General features: G+C 44.8%; 1 protein-coding gene across 1 annotated transcript in view; it reads right to left on the reverse strand.

Moving 5' to 3' along the window:
- The window catches only part of LOC311239456 (CREB-regulated transcription coactivator 1-like), a gene marked incomplete at its 5' end in the record, with an annotated part of 140,486 nt that overhangs the window by 20,709 nt on the left and 95,086 nt on the right, over positions 1-24,691 (reverse strand). Inside the window, 3 exon segments of the mRNA XM_084327764.1 lie at positions 2,924-3,044; positions 3,047-3,130; positions 7,233-7,295. Of these exon segments, the coding sequence (XP_084183890.1) occupies positions 2,924-3,044; positions 3,047-3,130; positions 7,233-7,295 (268 nt within the window).

Below are 24,691 nucleotides of genomic sequence, written 5' to 3' on the forward strand. Positions count from 1 at the left end.
TCTCGGCCTGGAGCTGCATATTTCTCAAACAAATCATATATCGTTTATAAGATCTATTTTCTGGTGTTCAAACAAAACCTCAATCAACAAAATCCGTCCATAGATTCTGGCTATACAGGACGAAATGTAAGGGAGCGTCCTTATTGCATAATACTACTGTACTATACTGTAACTTTTCCCATGACAACACACCCCTCTTGACAATTTAGGCACTGTGCCAGTGAAGATATTTTATAATTGACGAATATTTTGAGTGAGCAAGTTGTATTTAATGTTTTGTTAGGATAAATGCGGCTATGTCAAACTGAGTAAACTTGAGTAACTCCCAGCTATTACTAAAGTTGATTTCAAGACAATGTGATTTGGCGAGTTTATTTTGCCAACTGACTGGTGTAAATAAACTGCGTTCGGGGGCGTTCCAAGGGTGCATTCCAGTTGACATTTCTTACACGCATTTTCCGATGTTCATGATACAAAATGTATATCGTCGGCCCCTACCGTCTGAACGTAATATTAGTGGTTTAACGCATTATCAAAACATAGGTTGTGAAAAATAAATTCTGACTTGGCATCCTCTGTCATTTTATCCATGCGACGCCACTGGTGTTGTGTGTTTTTTGTTCTGTGTTATGTGTTGTTTGTTCTGTGTTGTGTGTTGTTTGTTCTGTGTTGTGTGTTGTTTGTTATGTGTTATACAACGGCATGCAAATTTCTCGATTCTGATTGGCTGAAACAGTCATTTTACACGTCTTTATTGGCAACAATTCCACGCTGCTGGCCCAGGACCCGCCCACAACCGAACCACATCACATCACTCCGCCGGATCACAAGAAGGTGGACAATAATCTTTACAAATGGATATGTTGATAGCGACTAAACGACTAAATATCAAGCGATTCTGTCACAGCGAATGTCTTAGTCGTTTAAACAATGTTGGATGATGTAATTGATGGGTCTTGAATCATTCTGTAACAAAAGAAAAATCGCGGATTGATTGATTGATTAATTTTCAATTTTTTTTCAATTTATTTTTCCTTTCGACTGTCAGCGCTCGCTCTAGTCTCCACCCACCGCCACACCCCCCCCACACACACACACGCACACACACACACACACACACACACACACACACACACACACACACACACACACACACACACACACACACACACACACACACACACACACACACACACACACACACACACACACACACACACACACACACACACACACACACACACACACACACACACACACACACACACACACACACACACACACACACACACACACACACACACACACACACACACACACACACACACACACACACACACTGCCTGCAACGCGGGGGATAGTCAGAGAGCTGGGTGCTGCGCTGTTCTAAGTGAGCATGGCCTATTGAGTTGATTGATTGATTGATTGCTAATTTTATTACTGTACGCTTGGTTTCCAACTGGTTAAGTTTAGGCCCTCTACAGTAGGTTTAAAAAAATAAATAAAAGAATAGGGCGAAGAAAACGTTTTTTTCCTATAGGGCAAAGAAAACTTTTTAATTTGTTTTACCTACTTTATATAGAAGCATCTAAGAATGAAGTTCTATGGAAAGTAGGTCTGCATTCCCTTAACAATTGTGTGTATTGAGCCGTACTGTATTGTACCCATTCTGCATCTGGTAATACAATTTTCAATCAATCATTCCAATAATACACAGTTGGATGTGTTAGTTGGTTGGATGCACTTCAAGCTGCTTCCACATGAGGCAACTTCTCTCAATCATTCCAATAATACACAGTTGGATGTGTTAGTTTGGTTGGATGCACTTCAAGCTGCTTCCACATGGAGGCAACTTGTCTTTTTTGTAGTTGTGGGAACTACTTTTTCTGGCGGATGGTTTTTTCAATAAATCTTCGATTAATGTGTGTTTATTGTATAGAAATAAGGTTGGATGAATCTGGCAGTTGTATAAAAGCTTTACACCACTTGCAGTCGTGATTTGTGAACAATAAACCATGCCTAGGGGGGTCTAACGACCCTCGGCTGCGCCTCGGGCCTAACGACCACCCCTAGGCATGGTTTATTGTTCACAAACCACTCCTGCGCGTGATGTAATGCTTAATTATGTGTTGTTTGTCATGTGTTGTTTGTTCTGTGTTCTTTGTTGTTTGTTCGGTGTTGTGTGTTGTTTGTTATGTGTTGTTTGTTCTGTGTTATGTGTTGTTTGTTATGTGGTGTTTGTTGTTTGTTCTGTGTTGTTTCTTCTGTGTTGTGTGTTCTGTGTTATGTTCTGTGTTATGTTGTGTGTTATGTGTTGTGTGTTGTGTGTTGTGTGTTGTGTGTTGTTTGTTGTGTGTTGTTTGTTCTGTGTTGTGTGTTGTGTGTGCCATGTGTAATGATGATGTACCTGGCCAATACAAATTCAGATTTGCACTGTTCACAAAACAGGAACTAAGGAATTCACAAATATGATGAATAAAAGACTGATTTCGCCTCTGCAGAATATGGAAGTGGAACCAATACAATGGTCTTCTGGTTAGAAAAAAACATCCTGCATGTTATGTAGCATGCAGAGTTCAGTGAAATGAATGTCCTCAAAATAGCCCACATTGTCTGTTATGGGTTCTGACGTTGAAGTCACCTACTTCAACTATTTATTGACAAAGATAAACAACATTGTGTCATTCGACATGTCAGACCTGCGTGAGTTAAACACACAGAGTCTGGAAATCTATGTCTGTAAGTGCCTTGTGCTACTGACACCTGTGTTAAAAAAGAAACACTCCAAATCAAAGCGAGGTTGTCAGGGTCAGAATTAGCCTTTGATCTGGAGCGAGTTCATGAACACAGCCAGCTGTGGCTCAAGCTTCTACCTAGCTTGTTGTGAAGCTGAGTGAGCCACCTGGTGCGGTGGGAACGGCACCTGTGAGAATGATGTTGGGGATGTTGCCATGGCTACTGTAGCCCTGCTGCTGCGAGTCCTGCAGGTTGCCATAGCTACCGGTCAAGCCCATCATGGCTGCTTGGGAGTAGTTGAGGGTAGAGGTGCTTGGGAGTAGTTGAGGGTAGAGGCCTGGTTGTACAGGCTGTTGGAGCTGACGGGGTTTTCAATCATGTTGAACTGCTCCAACTGAGAGGAAAAACAAGCAAAAGATCGATATAATATGTTTGACACCACTATAAAAAAATAAAAGATTGATTGTCTTAATTTGCTCTGAAGGCATCAACTGAAGGGACTCTTGATGGCCTGATGGTACTTGGTACAGTGATTGTGTTTTGACTATGTGGACTGAATGGCAACTGTGAACCTTTCTCTTACACAAAGCCTTGTAAAAAGACTTTACGTCTACTATAGATATATTTTTCAATCTCTAGGACTTGATATGTCTAACACTGGTAGGAGGCACGAAGGAGTCTTGCTTTTTATTTTATTTAAATATATATATTTTTGTATCCACTTTTTCTCCCCATTTCTATTTTTCTCCCATCACAATTTCGTGTTTCCAATTCTTCCCTCCCCTGTCTTGAACGTTGCTAGACTATGCCTCCCACTGGTCGGCTGTAGTGAGAATAGAAGCCTTGCATCACGTGTCCCCTCCGGTACACGAGGAGGCAGCCTGTCGCATCTTTTCACCGCAGCAGCTCGAACTCTCAGTGGCGAGGAGTAACGCGTGGGAGGCTCACGCTGCCCCCGATACTTCCTGTTTCCGCCGCACTGGCGTCACCCAACCGACCTGTAGGAGTCGCTGTTCACAACGTCCAATCCCCACCCACCGGCTTTCCCACCCTCTAACACTGCCAATTGTGTTAGTATGACGGCCGGCCAAGCCGGTAGCAACGCCGAGAGCTGGGCTCGATACCAGCATATCCTGCGTTAGTGGCGAGCGCCTTGCCCACTGCGCCACTCAGCCTTAAAAAACATTTGTTGAGGGGAGGGGGGAGGGTATATATATAGATTTTTTATTTATTTTTGTCATCATTGTGCATATCTGATGTCTTGATTTAGTCTGTTCTGTCTGCTTTGTTTGTGTATGTGTTGAAACGTTGAATACAAATAATATCAAGATTGTCTTAATTTGGACACCTATTCAACCCCTTTGTCCACTCGCCACAGTAGTAGGTGGATTCAAAAGGCTACCATTGCTTTTATCATTTGAACAGTTACCTTTATTATTATTATTATTATTATTATTATTATTATTATTATTATTATTATTATTATTATTATTATTATTATTATTATTATTTTTTTTTATCCACTTTTTCTCCCATTTTCTATATTTTCTCCCATCCCAATTTCGTATCATCCAATTCAACTCTCCCCTGTCACGGACGCTGTTTCTTGCCTCCCACAAGCCGGCTGCAATGTGGACTAAGTCATACATAGCACAAGTCCCCTCCGGTACTTGAGGTAACAGCAGTCGCATCTTTTCACCTGCGCAGCTCGATCTCTCAGTGGCGAGGAGTAACGCGTGGGAGGCTCACGCTGCCCCCGACACTTCCTGATTCTACTGCGCAGGCGCACCAACCGACCTGTAGAAGTCGCTGTCCACAACGCCCGATCCCCACCCATCAGTTTCCCACCCCCTAATACGGCCAATGTGTATTAGTACGGACTAGTGGTCTGCAAGGGCCTTGAAATAAAGCCAGAGCCCTGCCCGAGCCCTTGAACTTCAGGCCCAGCCCGAAAATAACCCCGACTGTAAATAATATTTTAAGCCCTAGCCCGCTGAAAACCCGAAAAAAATTATTATTATTATTATTATTAAAATATAATTTTTTTTGTATTTGTTTTAAATATTCGAAACACGGTTTTATATGAACGTAATAAATAAACAAAACTAAGAAGCATTTACATAGCCTGTTTCGCAATGCCGTCTCTCCCAGTGCTCGCTTATATCTCTGACTCACACATCAGCCTCGTAAAACGTATTGAAGGCTATAGAATCTTCTTTGACACACACACACAGGGTACAAATTAGTCACACGCCGACCGCCACAGGCTTGTAGATTTAATGTTTGGCCGTCATAAATTAAGGCCTGGGCGCCATCTGGCGGCCAACAAAATCCACTGCATGCGTCGGCTAGAGCTGCCGCGATCGCTGTTGCATCACGCTCACCGCAGAGTTAGGCTGAATACCGCGTCACCGCTGTTTTTTATCATAATAATAAAGTTGGCTTGCGGCTCTGCAGATATACCCTACTCGGTTCCAAGCGACCCTATTGGTCCAGCCTGGCTCTGCGGCTCTGCAGATACCCCCTACTCGACGCGTCACACTTTGTAGCCTCTGAACAGAACGCCGCGCCGCCATCTTTACTGCCTCGCTAAGGATGCATTTCATTCAGGATTTGTTTGCGACAGAACCAAGTGCAATAAACAAAAAAGAATGGATTCACTGTGTATTCTGCCTTATTTATTGATGAAACAACCGACATCAACCCAATTTACCACGAGCGGAGAGTTTAGTGTCACAACAAGATCGCTGATGTGTTAAGTTTGTTGTTGTTATTAGCCTAATACTACAGTCAGCCGATATAGAGAGGTAACGTTAAACCCGGGTTTGCTTGGTAGAATACACAATGAGAGGTAACGTTAGCGTTGGCAGAATAGACGCAACGAGAGTCTGGTTAATGTTGTTATTGATTGATTGATTGAAACTGTGTTAAACTCTGGCTTGCTGCAAGCCCTCGGACATCTATGCCCACGGAGCGCTGCACAGATGTCCGCCAGGGTGGCAGCCACACATAATAATAATAATAATAGATTGGATTTGTAATGCACTTTTTGTTCACTGGGATCCCAAAGTGCTACACTACATGGTTAAAACAGTTAAAAAATAGAAATAAAATGTGTGTCCCGACCCCACTTCTATGTTTCAATAAATTATTTGCATTTAAAACTATTAACACTGACTCATTCCTTCAGTTCACTCAAAATTATGCTAATATTCCTTATGTTGTTTATGATATTAATTGAAAATAGCATATGAGAGTATTATATGTAATAATAACACATGGCGATATACTAAAAAGCTATTTATAATTTTTGGCTAGTAAAAAATCTGCCCGGCTGGTACTTTTAAAAATCTACCAGCCAAATGGCTGGTGAGTCAAAAAGTTAAGTTTGTTCCCTGCACACACACACACACGACACACAATAGCCTACTCAGTCAAACAAACAAACAGAAAACAGAAATCAGATTTCGAGCAGAGCAACGTAATGAAAATCACAACAAAACAGGTAGCGAGTCGAGACCCAGCAAATAATAACATCACTCACCAGACGTCAGCAACGCGTTGAACACCGTTAACAAAACCGGCTACATACATCCCAAGAACAAATTAAAACGTTCGCCAACTGGCTATATTCCAAGTTTCCAACACAACCAATCGAGTTGAACTTGTCCCCTAGCTGAGTTCTCCCTGCGCGCTGCAGTAATTACATCCAAATGTTTCTCTGGCGCAAAAGAGAAAGCGAATCTTAAAACGAAGGTTATCCTATAACCCTAGTTATATATATAAAAAAAAAAAAAAAAAATGCAAAAATGCAAAAAAAAAAAAAAAAAAAAAAAAACAGCGGTGCCCGGGCCCGGCCGAGCCCGAATTATTTATAAAAAAAAAGCCCTACCCAGCCCGAACCCGCCGGGCCGGGCCGGGCCCCGTCGGGCCTGGGCAAGGTTGCAGTGCACTAGTACGGACGACCAGCTAAACTGAAAGCAAATGTGGAGCGCTGGGCTCGAACTGACGAGCCCAGCGTCTCCAGCATTTCGTGGCGAGCGCCTTGCCCACTACGCCACGTAGCCGCCCCTATTATTATTAATATTATTATTATTATTATTATTATTATTATTATTATTATTATTATTATTATTATTATTATTATTATTATTATTATTATTTATTTATTGTTATGGAAAAGAGCCTTCAGTGAATGATTTTTGTACCTGCCAAAGTGGCTGGGTAAACGCTAGACAAAATTACCAACGACAGCCCAAAATATTCAACCCTCCTATAATTCATTAATAATAGTTAATTTGTAGGTTTATGAAGGTTAATGAACAGGTTCAACATAGCAAGCACACAAAGGCTGTATTTCTCTTAATCTAATAAAGGTTGCAAGACATCTCCACGAGGGGCCCACACTGGCTGCCACATGTCAGCCCCAAACAGACGCTACAGATTTCACGTGAATGCTAAAGACATCAAAGGAGGGGAAGCCTGGCCTACTGTACCTGCTGTGAGAGAGCGCTGGTCTGTCTGGAGGTCATCTGCTGGTCGTAGAATTCTGAGTTATGCTGCAACCACAAACAGACCACCCTCATTGTTAAAACACAACCAGACCACCCTCATTGTTAAAACACAACCAGACCACCCTCCCATTGTTAAAACACAAACAGATCACCCTAATTGTTAAAACACAACCAGACCACCCTCCCATTGTTAAAACACAAACAGATCACCCTCTCGTTGTTAAAACACAAGCAGACCACCATTGTTAAAACCTGTTAAGCTGTAAGGTCCCCTTATAAGGGGACCCTGCTTTTTTTATTACCATAAATCGATCAATAGAGACCATATTAGATCCCCACGTGGGGTATCATTGGAAAGCCACACTCATTGGCTACAACCCTGTTCAAACATTTTCGAGATCGCCAAATGATTGACGGAGCTAGAGCCCCGGGAGTCGTGTACTTGGCGCACGCTTCACATATCGGCATGTAACTCCAGAACCGCTGAACGGATTATGTGGCAATCGACAGGCAACAAATAGGGCTTTAATTATATATATATATTGTATTAAAAGAAATGCACAGCCGAGCCGCTAGAGGTCGGCAAAGTGGTGCATCGTGAATCGTCCCACATGTGGGCCCTTGGATGTTAAGAGGTTGTGTTTCTTTTTCAAATGTAGCCAAGAGTAAAGACCTTAACCCTATCAAAACAGCAGTCAAAGTGTATATTTTCATTTTTACGGATGTTTTTAAGATTTACCGAAAATATGACTTTATCGGGGAAATGCTAATTATATCTATTTTATCGTAAAACCGTGAGGAAATGACTAAATCCAGATTTATAAATCTTTTGGAAAGAGGAGCCTTTTCCCTATCCATAGATGTATGCTTTGGCCATCATAAGGTTACGGCCAAGTTCAAGGTCAAATATGAATTTATAATTAAAATGGATTATAATTTATTACTGTATCTACAAATCCTTCTGTTGAATCATCTTCCCTTTATTCATTTGGTTATATTTTGTGTACACTTGATCTCAAGAAGGTGCTGAATGAGCTCAGTGAGCGAGGTCGGATGCGGCACAATTATAACATGGTGTTATTCACCTGCAAAGATGCAAAGACAACCATAATTTATATTCTCCTTTGTTTCATCACAATTTACTCAAGCCTAGTAACAGACACAATATAATATGGGCGTAATACTGGACTCAACCCTCTCATTCCACCCTCACGTCAAGTCTGTCACCAGGTCCGCCTTCTTCCACCTCAGAACCATTTCCCGCCTCTGCCCCTCACTCTCCGACACCTCAGCGGAAATCATCACTTCCCACCTTGACTACTGTAACGGACTCCTTCTTGGTGCTTCCAAGAAGGTTCTGGATCGCTTACAGTACGTCCAAAACTCTGCTGCGAGGGTCCTCACGCGCACCAAACACTGGCTCCCCATCAACTACCGAATCCCCTACAAGATCCTCCTCCTCACCTACAAATCCCTGCACGAGTTGGCCCCTTCCTACCTGACCAACCTACTCCACCCCTACACTCCAGCACGAGGCCTCCGCTCCTCACCATCCCCACACCAGACATTCCACACTGGGAGACAGAGCTTTCGCTGTAGTTGCCCCCAGGCTGTGGAACTCCCTCTCCCCCTCCATCCGAGGCTCTGACACCATCAACCTCTTCAAAACCCACCTAAAAACACACCTGTTCACACTTGCCTTCATGCAACACGGCCCTGCTCCCAAGTAGCCCACCCCCTGACTCTTTTCTTTTAACACATTAATTGCCAAGAACGAGTTAACTCGTTATTGCCCGCCATGCGAATATCGCCAAAAACTAGTTAAAGGGGAACTATTTGACTATTTCTTTCACTATTTGGGCACTTTTACACAATTCCTGTGAGTTTATGGAACACCTCTGTAATTTTTTTTTTTTTTTAATTCATTGTTTTGTATTTCTAATCAAGTCCTCAAAAACAGCATTTTTCTACCTCAAGATCTTAAGCCGTTTTGAGCCTGGGCTCCAACCACAATGGTAAACCACTGCCTCGCCTGAACATTATCATGCAGCGGTGTCTCTCTGACATCACAAATCAGCACATTTTCAGATGACTCAGTTCAGTGAGGGTGAATATTGTGAGAGGAGAATTGGAAGAATGCGCCAATATGAGAATTAGAGACATAGATCATATTAATATAAGTCCACATAGCTAGGAAACAATGCTAAACACTGAAAAAGGCCATTTATAAGATAGTTCCCCTTTAACTCGTTTTTGGGATCGTTATTTATTTTATTATTTATTATTATTATCTATTCATAATTCATTGCTGCAGCCTCATCGACTACAGCTCGGCATTCAATACCATAGTCCCCTCCAAACTCATAGCCAAGCTCAGGGACCTGGGCTTGAACTATGACCTCTGCCAGTGGGTCTTGGACTTCCTGACGGGCAGACCCCAGGTGGTGAGAGCAGGCAACTGCACCTCCTCATCCATCACCCTCAACATAGGGGCCCCCCAGGGCTGTGTTCTGAGTCCCCTCCTCTACTCCCTGTACACACATGACTGTGTGGCTCAGCGGAGTAGCAACACAATCATCAAATTTGCTGACGACACAGTGGTGGTGGGCCTGATCTCTGCCAACGACGAGAGGGCCTACCTGGAAGAGGTCAAGGTCCTGGCGGGATGGTGCCAGGAAAACAGCCTCTCCCTGAACGTCAGCAAAACAAAGGAGATGATTGTGGACTTCAGGAGGTCGGGGGTCAAGGACTACAGCCCCCTCAGCATCGACGGGGCACCGGTTGAGAGAGTCAACAGCTTTAAGTACCTCGGAGCCTACATATCCGAGGACTTGACATGGATCACACACATTGACAGTGTTGTGAAGAAGGCACGACAACGCCTCTACTTCCTCAGGCGCCTAAAGGAAGTTCCAAGTCAGTCAGAAGATCCTTAAGAACTTCTACTCATGTACAATAGAGAGCATCCTGACTGGCAACATCACCTCCTGGTTTGGGAATAGCACTGCACAAGACCGAAGCAGACTACAAAGAGTGACACGTTCAGCCGAACGCACAATCGGAGGGGGGCTCCCCACCCTCCAGAACATTTACAACAAGCGGTGCAGGGGCAAGGCTAAGAGAATCATTAAAGACTCCAGTCACCCGAACAACTGCCTCTTTGAACTACTGCGGTCAGGCAAGCGATACCGGAGTCTCAAGGCGAGCACAGAAAGACTCAGAAGAAGCTTCTATCCCCAGGCCATCAGGCTGCTTAACGAACAATGAACACTACACAACAACAACCATCAAACGCACATAGCACACACATCCACACGCACACACTCACTTTAAACAAACACACTGTAGCACCCACTCCCCACACTTTATAGCACACACTCACTTTAAACAAACACACTGTAGCACCCACTCCCCACACTTTATATTTATTGATGAAGGATTGCACTACAACTCGTACACCTTACTGTAAATTGTACCTAAATTGTACCTCATCCCATTTCTGCTTTGCACTATATAATATTGTACATTAGTACACTGCATAGTATTGTATATTATATGGTAACTCAGTTACGTCTATTCTGCATCGAACATTGTACATATGTCTATACTGAACACTGTGACCTCATTTTCTACTTCTAATTTACATGCTATACTATGTTATTTGATACTATCTTGTCTAGCACTCTCTGGAGCGTAACAGTAAGAAGCATTTTGTATGAAAGTATTCTGTACTTCTGTATGACAACTATTAAAGAAACTTGAAACTTGAAAACTCATCAGACCCTTCAGACCCTGTCTGAACTGGCAGACGGTCAACACCGCCCTCTACTGCCTTGCAGAGCTATTGCATTCCATTGGAAATGGGCTGGTGTGTTTTCTGAGCCGATCTGAGCCGTGGGGGTGGGGTTTAAATACTCAGGCGAGCCAGGCCTTTACAACGATGGCATGGCACACTAACCCGCCCGCCCGTTCATGTGTAACGCTCGGTAATGTCGGGGACATGATGGCTGTGGATAACTGGATAACTTTGCATTACATCAGATACCAGGTAAGGACTCTATATATAAAATCTTGCGTTGATCTGATATTTCTTTCTACCGCGATCAAAGCTATCTGTGTGTATGTGTATGTGCTTACCGTTGGCTGCGGTGGGGGGGAGGGGGGGGGGGCGCCGCACTACGATGGCCATTTCATGCATGCACGAGGAGATATAATAATGATAATCTAGCGTTGATTTCAGGATTAGAAAATCAGTCGAAAAATTACAACGTGATGACTGGATTACACTAAAATGCCTTTTCTCGTCTTTTCCTGGAATTACTCAGAATCACCCAAACCATACTCGTATTCAAAACGGTATCAAACGGAAATGTACGGATGAAAAAACAATCTGTTTTGTGCATGTTGACTGGAAGCAACTAACGATAGGTTATGTATATAACCTAGTTATATGAGTATTGGCTGAGCGTCCCGCTCAAGCCTATTGAGATACCCCTTATCTCCTTGTACCTACTGTACACCACCACGAACACAACTTATACACCCACACCTGACCGGGTCCCGCCTCTATGGAGGCGTAGCCTATAAGACCATGGTCATGGTCACCAAACACCCTTCCTCGCCAAAATCCCGTTCCAGTAAAAGATCCCTCAAAAGGGAACTCAGGGCCGCTTAGAGCGGGACGCTCAGCCAATACTCATATAACTAGGTTATATACATAACCTTTTTTTTATCCACTTTTTCTCCCATTTTCTATATTTTTCTCCCATCCCAATTTCGTATCATCCAATTCAACCCTCCCCTGTCACGAACGCTGTTTCTTGCCTCCCACAAGCCGGCTGCAATGTGGACTAAGTCATACATAGCACAAGTCCCCTCCGGTACTTGAGGTAACAGCAGTCGCATCTTTTCACCTGCGCAGCTCGATCTCTCAGTGGCGAGGAGTAACGCGTGGGAGGCTCACGCTGCCCCCGACACTTCCTGATTCTACTGCGCAGGCGCACCAACCGACCTGTAGGAGTCGCTGTCCACAACGCCCGATCCCCACCCATCAGTTTCCCACCCCCTAATACGGCCAATGTGTATTAGTATGAACGACCAGCTAAACTGAAAGCAATGTGGAGCGCTGGGCTCGAACAGGCAAGCCCAGCGTCTCCGTCATTCGTGGCGAGCGCCTTGCCCACTACGCCACGTAGCCGCCCATGGTTATATACATAACCTATCGCTATATTTCGTATGGCTTATCGCATCCCGCTCAAGCCTATTGAGATATGGGTTAGAGCGGACGCGAGACCCGACAGATGTACCCCCTGAGGACCCGTAAGCCCACATCAAGGGGTGCGGGGAGCCCTGTCACCCCATCCTTCCTAACGAAGGGGGGGCGCAGTCAACTCCACCTGAGTGCGAACAAGAGGGAACTAGAACTAGTCGGAGCCAAGGAGCGTTGCACCGGCTTAACGCGTCGAGCGCCAAGCAGGAAACGCTTCACAAGAGGGTGGCTGAACAAGACATCCCCTCAAATCCCTCATGATAGGAGGATATAGCTGCTGCATATACCCTCACCATCGAAGCCGACAGTCTATCAAGGAGAGACTGGAGGTAACTAAGGACAGCATCCAGGGGGCAGGAGACTGGCCCCCCGCCTTACACCACACTTGGAAAATACGTCATCTGCCCGCGTAAGCGTGACAGTGGAGGGAGCATGCGCATTCCGGATGGTAACACCATCAGGATCAAGAACCTGCGCCCCTCAACGTACCCGTCCCAACAACTGACCTAACAGATGTATGGGGAAGAATCCCAGGCGGCACGGCATCGGTCCCAGACCTGCCTGGCTATGTCCGGACGTAATCCCCACCCGTCAGGATGAGGACCGCCCCGCGACAGTACACCTGTACCCACATTCTCCCTGCCGGGAATGTGGGGAGCCCTCAGGCCGCGCAGATGGAGGACGCCCATAGCCAGCCGCCTGGTGCAGACGGGGGGAGCGTATCGTCCGTCCTGATCAACATTGTTTGAGGACCAGAAGGACCGCTTTCAACACCAACACATTGAACGTAGCGCAGACCGGGCAGCATGGTTTGCCAGCTGCCCCCTACTGCGTTGGCCCGACGCGTCACCAGCGAGGGAAGCGTCGGTGAAAAACGTGACATGAGACAGCGCCGTAACCGTCCTAGGACGGAACCTCCCGAGCGTGTTGACAACACGCTCTGAGAGGGATGCCCATAGCCCTCCAACCGTTGACTGGGAAGAGGAGTACTCTACTTCCAGTCTACAGCAACCCCAGGCTGGTAGGGACCTGCCTGGTACGAGACCTGACGATCCACCTTGACCGCGAAGGACCAGAACGTCGTCAGGGCAGAATACACTCCGTAACCCCTGACGACGCAGAGGCCCCAGTGCGGCCTCCACGCACTTGGTGAAGATGCGGGGAGCCAGAGAAAACCGAACGGCAGCCTCTGGTACTCATACGCTAACCCTGCAAAGGAAGCGTAGGTAAGCCCTAGGATGGAAGATCGGAGATGCGCATACGCATCCTACAGGTCTATGGAGGAGAACCAGACCCCCACCTGACAGTGTTCAACAGGTAGGAGACGATCCAAAAAATGCTGAACCTTCCCATGGGACAGGTCCAGCCTGGGTCTGACACCCCCCCCTCCCGATTTCTCAGGCACCAGAGAACACCGGGAGGAGAACGCCACGACGATGGCTTGCTTCGTCCACAGAGATTGGATCTCGTTGACTAGAGCTGTCACTGCTGGAGACCCTGACAATAGGGTCTGTACCAAACCCAAAAACGGGTGGGGTTGTGTAAACACAAGTCCCCGCCTCAGCATTCTCTCCATCCACCTCGACATATGGTACTGCCGTAGTCATATGTGATGACACTCCCAACACACCCGCCGCCATGTGGCGCAGGTCCGCCAGGAACTGTAGATAGTTGGCCCGGTCCCACCCGCTGTGCGTAGCCAACCCTGGAACCGTGCGAGCAGAGCGTTCCGTGTCGGGACATCTGACCCTGACACCACCCATGAGGCAATCACACCCAAGGGGGGACCCCGACAGAAAGGGCCGGTTTGATACGGGGGGCTTTCTAGGTGAAAAAAGCCCCCCCACTGAACACCCCTCCAGAACATGCTGAGGAGTTGTTCTGCAGCCGGACATGCAAGGTGTAAGGACCCCATGGGTTCCTACACACCGTAGCCCTGCAGTGATATTACTACCACCCAAATCACACGTGCCTGCGAGACCACTGCCAATCTTTCAGGAGTGGGAGGCACAAACATGATACCTGGCCTGGAGAAGGCGAGGCCGGGGAAGCCCGCACTGTGTGCCTCAAAAGGTTTCGAGCCCCCCTGCTGACAACACTTATAGTTGACAGACGTAACACCAGGCTCAACCAACACAGCTTATGGTGTGGGAGCCGCTTGACAGCACAACATTCTCACGGACAGACCCGGGCTCAGCCATCAACTGGGTGTCAGCCCCTGTCCCCATGAGAAGCGAAAAGTGGGGCCGCCCGCGCTTCAACGAAGGCACGCGGCCCGCAGCCAAAGGAAACAATCAGAGCCCACTTTTTCCGCTGGTGTTGGGGAAGGGGGTGATCGGAGAGCGGGCTGCTCGCGGCAGGACGGTGACGGCTTGTTGTTCAAGCTGAACCCATCCAACATGGCCGATCCCTCGGCCGCCAAGGCTGTCGGCCTTGTGGACACCTGTCGATTCAACGCCCAGGATACCTCCGGCGGGGGAAAACATGGCCGCCTGTCGAGGGCCTCGTCATCGCCGCTGACGAGGCCGTGCTCTCTCTTCTTCTGGCTGCGCGGTGTGAGGCGGTGTGGGGCCTAGGACAATACCGCCCGCGCTCCAGCAGAAGACCAAAATCCCCTGCGGAGAGGGGAACCCTGAGCGGTTATAGCCTGCGGCTGGGTCAAAGCTAATAACGTCAACAACCTCGCGCGATGTGTCGACGTCGGCTGGCCCTCAAGGCCCCGCCACCAGACACCATTTTTTTAATAGAAAAAACAGCAATTCGAACACAGTTCTAATCGCTGCCAATTCCATACCGTGGCGGTACAGGCTTTAGCAGCCCACCAGCCACTCGCCAGGCCGACCCACCCATGGCGTCGGCCGGGCGGGGCACTGTTTCAATATGTCAAAAGCAAAGGACTGATGTTAACACGGAGCACCATTGGTGGTTGCAAACAGCAACCTCCACTGTGGTGTGCACCATGAAAGGGTTAAATGAATAAAAGAACTAAACCACAAAATACTGTAGAATGAGCAAACCCATATACACAACGTTTAAGGGGAGGCGGACCAGAGCGAACTAGTCCCGCCTTCATTCAAAATATTCACAACAGCACACCAGCCCTAGCTTAGCCCATTTACCAAAAAGGTAAACAAAGCCCCCCCCCCGCATATTCCCCCAATAGACACCGATTGACCGTCAGCATGAATGGTTGAGAGGAGAGAAAGCTGTAGCATAGACAGACCTTCTCATAGCAGAGTGACAGAACAAAACAGTAGCCCACTACACTACTACAGCCTAGCGTGAGGCGATGTGGAACCCAGATCAACAACGGCCTGCGCACAACACGCAACATGTTTACAATGTCGGCTGGACCCATAGCCCCACTACCCGACGCCAATGTGGATAGGAACTAGCCAGCTGAGCCCTAACCCGCCGTTAAGTCCCATCCTGCAGTAGTATAGCTCTACTGCTACACCGCCGAGCTCACGCATCGGCTACCAGATGGGGACACCGTTCAACAGACCCCGCCGGAACACAAAGGTAACGTACCTGGCTAGGCTACCTAGCCACGGCCTACCCTGTTGTCAACCCATTTACCCGTAGAAAGGTAAATAGGACTCAGCAAAACCCCCACATCAGCTACCGACTGACCTTCATTGATGAACCGGGCAAGAGGAGGGAGAAGTGACAACATCTCACTGCGGAGACATTAGAACAGCGTAGCAGTAGAGTTCAGCATGTAGCATTAGTATTAGCATGTAGCTAGCATTAGTTGTTTAACAGCACGCTTGCAGGACCGTTTGGAACCCGTTCACCGCAGTGAACGTTCACCAAACCATCCCCCCCTGGCGCCAACACACAACATGGTTGTATAACAACAACCCAGCATTACTAACACTAATACCCGTGCCTAATGACACAGGGCTCACCGTTGTACAACCCGGCTCGATAGCCAACGTTGTACGCTGCACCTTGATCTGGCTGCCGACAGATGAGGAACATCAACATAGGCCCGTCGTGTCGCTGAAACATGCCTCGAAGATGCCAGGGGCACGCAACCCTCCGGTAAGCTTTCAACATTACGCAATTCCTCCAATCTTTTTCATACTACTAGTTACATAAGGTGCATTGCATCCAATATGATGGAACGAAAATAGAGGAAGGGTGTTTGGTGACCATGACCATGGTCTTATAGGCTACGCCTCCATAGAGGCGGGACCCGGTCAGGTGTGGGTGTATAAGTTGTGTTCGTGGTGGTGTACAGTAGGTACAAGGAGATAAGGGGTATCTCAATAGGCTTGAGCGGGACGCGATAAGCCATACGAAATATAACTGACAATCGACGGGTGTATTAGACCCATAGCTATAATATAAGATATATTTTAAGCACTCACAAATGTCGTAGTCTAAAACTATATCCATTGAATAAAGACCTGGCGATGAAGGGGGATCAGCGCCCCCTGCTGCTGGCGGTCAATGTGTTAAGCCACAGATCCCGTTGTTTTTGTTGTTTGTTTGTTTTTATTTTCTGTTTTTGTTAACTTTCTTGTTACCACTTCATCCAATTGGTCAGCGCCTTGCTTCCTTTTTTTTATCTTATTTGTTTTTTCCTGTTGTTACATACACATATTCATAATTTTTCCCCTTGAGTCTGAGAAAGGCGCTTCTCTCTTCAAATCCAATTTATTATTATTATTATTAACACATTCACGGCCAGCCATTAGATGGGCCCCATTCTAGGAAGGCCAGCGTTCCCATAACAAACTTTCACTGTGCATCACGTTGTTTGTAGAGCTAAATCTATATTTTATATTATAGCTATGCATACAATGTCATTGTCAATTGACAGTATGAACCTTCCGTTCAATATAGCATTAACACAATGGCACCCAAGGACGTATATCTCCGTGTTTCGATTCCACCCGTTGTGGACAGAGGCACGGATAAATCTACCTTATTCCATTTTAATAACCTATTCAAGGTCGCCGAGCGGCACTGCAGATCTACCCTACTCTATGAATTCGACAAAGTGCAATACCGGCCAGATCCTCTTAGGGGCGCTATCGCGATAATGCAGTGTTCCCTGTGGCCAAACGGTGGACTCTTTTTTTAGACTTTTTTTTTAGTTTCCAGTAGCAGGATTCTGGATGTGTAGCATAGTAGCTTGGATTATGTTTTGCATCACAGATTTCACCATGCAATAAGGGGATTTATCATCAGCCAATGGACATATCGATCTACCAGATGGCGATCGATAACAGGGAAATGCTCGGGGCGATCCCACCGGACGACGGTAAGATCTTTTTCACGTAAAGTACATCCCGATCGGGCCTTGTTTTGATAGCCAACCAGGCGTTCTGCCTATGTGGCTAATGAGACTAACGCGGTTATTGGTAATCGATAATCAGAAACGACGTCCCCCGCCCCCCCCCCCCTTTCATGCATACATGCGTGAGGATCGTACCAATCATATGCAGTTTGAGTTTGAACTGGAGCGTATCTATAACCGAAATGCCATTGGATTTAACGTTATTAGTAGGGATGTCCCGATCCGATCACGTGATTTTCCGAAGATCGGGATCTGCAATTTTCTTTTATAAAATCTGCAATTTTTTTTTTTTACTTTTTATTTTTTATTCAACAAACATGACCATGTTCACGTCTTAAACTCATACTGAGGCCTTAGTTTTGGTTTTAAATTGCATATCATCATTCATTTATTTATTGTCACACAGAGCAGAAGAATTTTGCCAAAACAAACCAATAGTATCCAGCTGCAGAACGGCAGACCAGCCACACTCTCAGACCCAAATAAAAAAAAAAAAATTTTAATCCCAATTTCTCACATTACATTCACCCTGAATGTTGACGTTATCCAGGTGAAAAGTTTACTTCATAAATCATTTGATGTATAATTAAATCAAAGGAAATGCGTTTGGGTCTGAGTGTGTGGCTGGTCTGCCATTCTGCAGCTGGATACTATTGGTTTGTTTTGGCAAAATTCTTCTGCTCTGTGTGACAATAAATAAATGAATGATGATATGCTATTTAAAACCAAAACTAAGGCCTCAGTATGAGTTTAAGACGTGAACATGGTCATTGTGACGACCCCCACTCTACCTGCTAAATGGAGAGTTTGACTCAGCCATGTCCTCACGTATATGGATCTTTTGCCAAACGCACATTTTATTCCACGATTGGGCCTCTCATCCACACGTAAAGGGTGTTTTCAGAGACATAAACGGAGACTTTCTTAAACGCATTTTAAAGTGAAGATTTTCCAAAATATCCGTTCAGTGGATCCGTGCAGCCACTGTAAACGCATAGTCTAGATAAACGATGACGCCACAGCTCACTACGCATGCTCAGACTGTTGTTCCATCCATGGCAATACAATAGGCGCCCGTAACCTTGAAGCGCACAGAGGCAATAAGATGGACAGCGCCTGGTGCTGAAATGACAGACAGAAATAGCACGTAGTTTCTTCCCCCTCGAATGTATATATTTTCTCTTATTGATCTCTGCCTCTTAAGCAGTACTGTATATTTGTATATCTTGTATATCATTCATGAATGTCTAGATGTAACAGCTACTGTATACTCCAGTGTAGTTGCCGGCGCCAATGAAAATCAGCTCACTACGCATGCTCAGACTGTGGCGGGCGGCGGGCCGTAATAATATCTTGCCCGTCAGATTGTTTGGCGAATATTACTTTACTATTTCTCTAATATATATCAGACCGACTATGTCCTAACAGAGAAACTACCACCACCTAAAACATCCTTATTACACCTTGTTTTATCCATATAGGCAGTAGCGCTTTGAAGTAATAATAACTTCGGTGGACAGCGCCTGCGTGCTGAAATGTCATTCAAAGTTAAACTATCCTTACTTATATATGCGACGACGGCACGTGAACAGTACAATGCAATTAATTAATATCTTGTTGTAATTAGTATATATATAGTTTGTGATAAGGACTCGCCATATTTAGTTTCAGAATCCGTTGAATACATTGACATTGTATCTCTCCGTCACCCAGTGCGCAGAAGTAAAGCATTAAATCGTGACATATCTAGATTGGTTGTTTCCTCTGGACTGCATCTAATCCACCGCTATATCTATCTATTCATATGCGTTTATGTGTTTGTGTCTGGATGGAGTTTTCTTTTTAACACTGTGGTGTGGACGGGGATTTTATTTTAAACGGAGCCTGAGAATATCCGTTTGGCAAAAGATCCAGATACGTGAGGACATGGCCTGACTCACCAGGAAGCATGGTGGAGTGGGTGGCTCGTTAACTGTATGAGACTCACCTGTGCAGAGCAGAGCTGCCTGCACCTCAATATATGTGTCTCATTCTAATTCCCTTTCTGTCTGCTTTCTCCACTCCCAGGCACAGGTTGTACCAACACCCAAGCTGCATCCTTTAAACATATTGTAACACGGATACTTACACCAAACACACACCACAGCATATCTACTCACTCATCCACACACTGCACTCACCACTGATTCTAATACAAAACATTCCAGTGTTCATGTGCTTATGTTTTTGTGTGGTTAGATAGGTTTAAATAAATCATTCTTTGTTAAATTATCACGTGTGGACTCCCTATTTGTCATAAATTACCTGTTTGTGACATCATGTTTGTTGAATAACATTTCTTTATTTTTTTTATATATTTTTTTATCGGATCGGGAAATATCGGTATCGGTAGATACTCAAAATCACATGATCGGGATCGGATCTGGAGCAAAAAAACGTGATCGGGACATCCCTAGTTATTAGCTATTAGCCCTGTATCTCGCCTCCTAGGAAATATACTAGACCCAAATCCGGTATAACGCTTATATTCACGGCGCTATAAAATGAGAACCTATTGATGATTTTTTTCCCCTTTAAGCCATTTTGAAGGGACGATTTATGGACTCAATTGACAATTGAGAATGGACAGATAGCAATACTATAAAGTATAGATTTAGCTGTACAAACAGCCCCACGTTTGTTTACATTCCCCGGTCCTCTTGAGATTAATTAGACTCATCCCAATGGCCCCGAATGTGTTAAGAAATAATTTTTTCATCAATACGTTCCCGTTTTATACCGTGATGAATATGAGTGTTATATCGGAATGATCTGGGATAATTCCTGCAAAGCTAGTTATAAGGCGCTAAGCTAATAATGTTAAATCGATTGCCGTTTCATCCCTACACAAGCTAGAGGGGGGGGGGGGGGGGGCAGGGGAAGACGTTTCTGATTATTGATTACCAATAACGGCATTCGTTATTACCAGAACATAGGATGAGCAGGGGGGTGGCTATTAAATCCTTGCACGATCAAGCTGAAATTGACGTCAAATTGCTCTTACCTGTGGCCGGTTGGATTCCAAAAATAATTTTCCAATTATTTGATCGCCATCTGGTAGATCGATATGTCCATTCGCCGATGCCATATTCCTTTACTGCATAATGAATTCGGCGTCGCAAAAAGTATTCCAGGCGATCGGGTGAAGCCCTCGCTTCAGACTAACAAGAAAGTCCGCCCGGAGGGTAAAAAAGGTGACACCAAGTGTGCAACAGGGGAAACAACATTCTCGAGACAGCGCCAATACCAGGATCTGGCCGGTACTGCACTTTCCGAGTCTCAATATGCCTTTTCCATCCATAATACAGCTCTGTGACATTGAATAGTGACATTAAAATCGAATAAAAGAAAAAACTAGTTAAAAACGTATATATACGTGATTGGCCGTCAAGCGCTGGCTCCCAATCACGTATATATACGTGAATGGCCGGGAATGTGTTAATATGTCTGACACTGGGAATACATACCCCCAGGTCCCTAGATGTTCCTAGATACCAAGAACATGCTAATTGACCTTGTAGAAGTGGAGCAATCTTCCATTTACTTGGGCATGTACCTTTAGGCAGAATTTCTGAAAATAGGGCTACAGCTTAACAGGTTAAAACACAAACAGACCACCCTCCCATTGTTAAAACACAAGCAGACCACCCTCCCATTGTTAAAACACAAACAGATCACCCTCTCATTGTTAAAACAAAACCACAAGCAGACCACCCTCCCATTGTTAAAATACAAAAATGTTAAGCTTTTTCAGGGTTTAAGAAAATAATTCAAATACATTTTCATATAAAAATTTAATAAAATGTAAAATTTAAAAATGTTCAGAAATGTATTCAGCACAAAGGGGAAGTACTGTGGTTGTACATTCTCAATTCAGCTAAGGAGTTACATGGTTTCTGTTTACCAGCAATAAACACAAGACGGTAGTACCAGCTGTAGGAGAAGAGGGTCAAACCAGCTACAGTACAATACAATCAACAGTCACTACACAGGATCCTGTCACCAGTGAGGTCGGTTGTTTTCACTGAAAATACTTTGATAATTTACGAGCCACTTGAATAAAACAACGGTTCATAACTTCATCTCACTGTTGATCTGCTGCAGGCAACAGAGAAATACTGTAGATACACAAACTTGAACTATTGGATTAATAGTTTATATGCTGCAGGCAAAACACAGAAGTCACTGCACAGTCGATTCAGCAGAGAAAACATTCACAAAGCGCAGATGCTCGAAATTCAGGCTACAATAAAGTGTGATAATGATGATACAGTACATCCAGAAAGAAACGTGATACAAACTGTAACAGGTCTCTCTGGAGTACAATATCCACTTGAAATACTTTATTAACACTTTGAGTGCCACGCCGGGTTTTCCTTTTTACCCCCTTGATGCCACGGTCCACTTCAATGTTAACGTTAATATCGCCTAATCTATGTTTTAAATTATGGCTATGTGTCTAATCTGCCCGTCGCTTATCAAAGACTATTTTCCAGTCAGTGCTGTCAAGGCAGATTGGTTTTTTATCGCTTCATTTCCGTTTCAGAGCATTTTGAAAAGCACCCGTTTTGAAATAAAAAACAGTTAATTCTAGACCATTCTGTGATAATCGTCTTTTACTGGAATATTCCAGAACGTCGATATTCGTCGGCCTATTTATGAATAGTTTTCAAATAAACGCTAGATGATCAATATTATACGTGCACGCAAGCACATTCGCGCCGTGCACGGATAATCGGCGCGTTCATTTCCTCTTGGACTTTTCCAGTGAAACCGAAAGAGCCCATTTCACAAAACAGCCTATATCTTCATCAAAATTAGTCTGATTATCCTAACACTGATAACATAGATTCCTTACCTGACATCAGATGGTATCCAACTGGTATATTCCAATTCCTGATCACCATTCGGAAAAATCGATAAGTGTATGGATCCAACGTGTATACAGTGCAGTACATGATTCCGCGGGGCTGAGAGGCTCCAGAATGAACTGTGGTAATGTGGAGTACCGGATTTTTTCCCCCATCCATTTTCATTGAGTCCATTCCAAAATCCCTTATGTCATCTGGGAGACGATAGGGGGCGCTTTTTTCCACATATGATCGCCGGCGGTGCTCGGGTATACTCGGGTAGGCTCGCGTGATGCAATATGATTTCAGATCGCTAAAAAAAAAAAAATCCGAGAAATCTCGTGAGTGGCTTTCAACATAACTATTGGAAACCCGAGATATCTCGTGTGTGGCAGTTAAAGTGTTAATAAGGTGCAAACAATGATACAAACTGTATTATGCCATGGCCTTGGTATATATACACGATTCTGATTGATGTAATAGTCATCGCAGTTCTAACTTAACACTTTGGCGACCGATGGGATGCGTCTAATATAGTGGTTGAGGACCAGGGAATGTAAACAAACGTGTGGGTTTTTGTACAACTATATCTATGCTTTATAGTGTTGCTATCTGTCCATTCTCATTGTCAATTGAGTTCATAAACCGTCCCTTCAAAATGGCTTAAAGAAAAAAAAAAATCATCGGTAGGTTGTCATTTTATAGCGCCGTGAATATAAGCTTTATCGCAGATTTTGTCTCATATATTTTCTGGAAAGCTAGTTATGGAGCTAATAGCTACTAACGTTATATTCAACGGCATTTCCGTTTTATATATGCTAAAGAAATAACACAAACTGCATATGATCCGGGCTGTCCCAGAGCATGTATGCGTGAAAGGGGGGGGGCGGGGGACGTCGTTTAGTATGATTGATTACCAATACAGTGTCCGTGTAACTAGCCACATTCACTGATCGACTGCTTGCGTGTCACAGCAAGCTCTGATCCGGCTGTAATTTAGGTGAAAAGGGTCTTACCGTGAGCCCGTGGGATACCCCCCAGCATTTCCCTGTTATCGATCGGCATCTGGTAGATCGATATGTCCATTGGCTGATGATAAATCCCATTATTCCATGGTGAAATCTGCGATTCGAAACGTGATCCACAGTACATTGTGCTGGTTCAGGATCCGGCTACAATGATACTCCATTGGAAGAAAAAAAAACGTTTTACATTCGCCCACAGGGCATACTGCAGTGGAGCGATGGCGCCCCTAAGAGGATCTGGCCGGTATTGCATGTTCTTGATTCCACAGACGAGGGTAGATCTGCAGAGCCGGTCGGGGACCTTGAGCCGGTTATTAAAATGGAATAACAGCAATAACAAATGCCACGGCTATATACGTGCCTCTGGTCCACAACGCATGTTACCGAAACACGTATAAACTTGTGTTAATGCACTGTCAATATTTGAGGACAATGGCAACTGATGAAGACAACAATTTATGAATATGAACATAAAACGCCACTGTTTTGCCTTGTGGGATAATTAGTTCCCACAGTGTGCAGTATTATTTGATAACCATGCACCTCACAGTGTGCAGTATTATTTGATAACCATGCACCTTGTCATGTATTATCCCTAATGTAATGTAATGTAACGCAAGACTACTAGATAATAGCTTGAGCTAATTACTATGAGGACCATTAGCCAAAGCAAAGACAGCCTATTGAGATCCACTCTCTCCTAAGTCAGATCCTCTCAGACAGGCTCTTGCATGTAGATCAATCATGTGGCCCGTTCCTCTCAGTTAAAAGGAATATTCAGGTTTTGAGAAGATCATTTGAGTCCTTTCAGAACATCCAAAAACCACACCTGTGTATTGGTTATGCAAGGGGTCCAAATGGGTCTACAAATAATAATAGTAAATCTTGAAATATCATATTTAAGTAATTCTAAATAATGACCAATGTTGTGACACAGTCCAATATTT

The sequence above is a fragment of the Notolepis coatsorum genome, assembly GCF_963971535.1.
Source record: "Notolepis coatsorum genome assembly, chromosome: 13".
Classification (NCBI taxonomy): Eukaryota; Metazoa; Chordata; class Actinopteri; order Aulopiformes; family Paralepididae; genus Notolepis; species Notolepis coatsorum.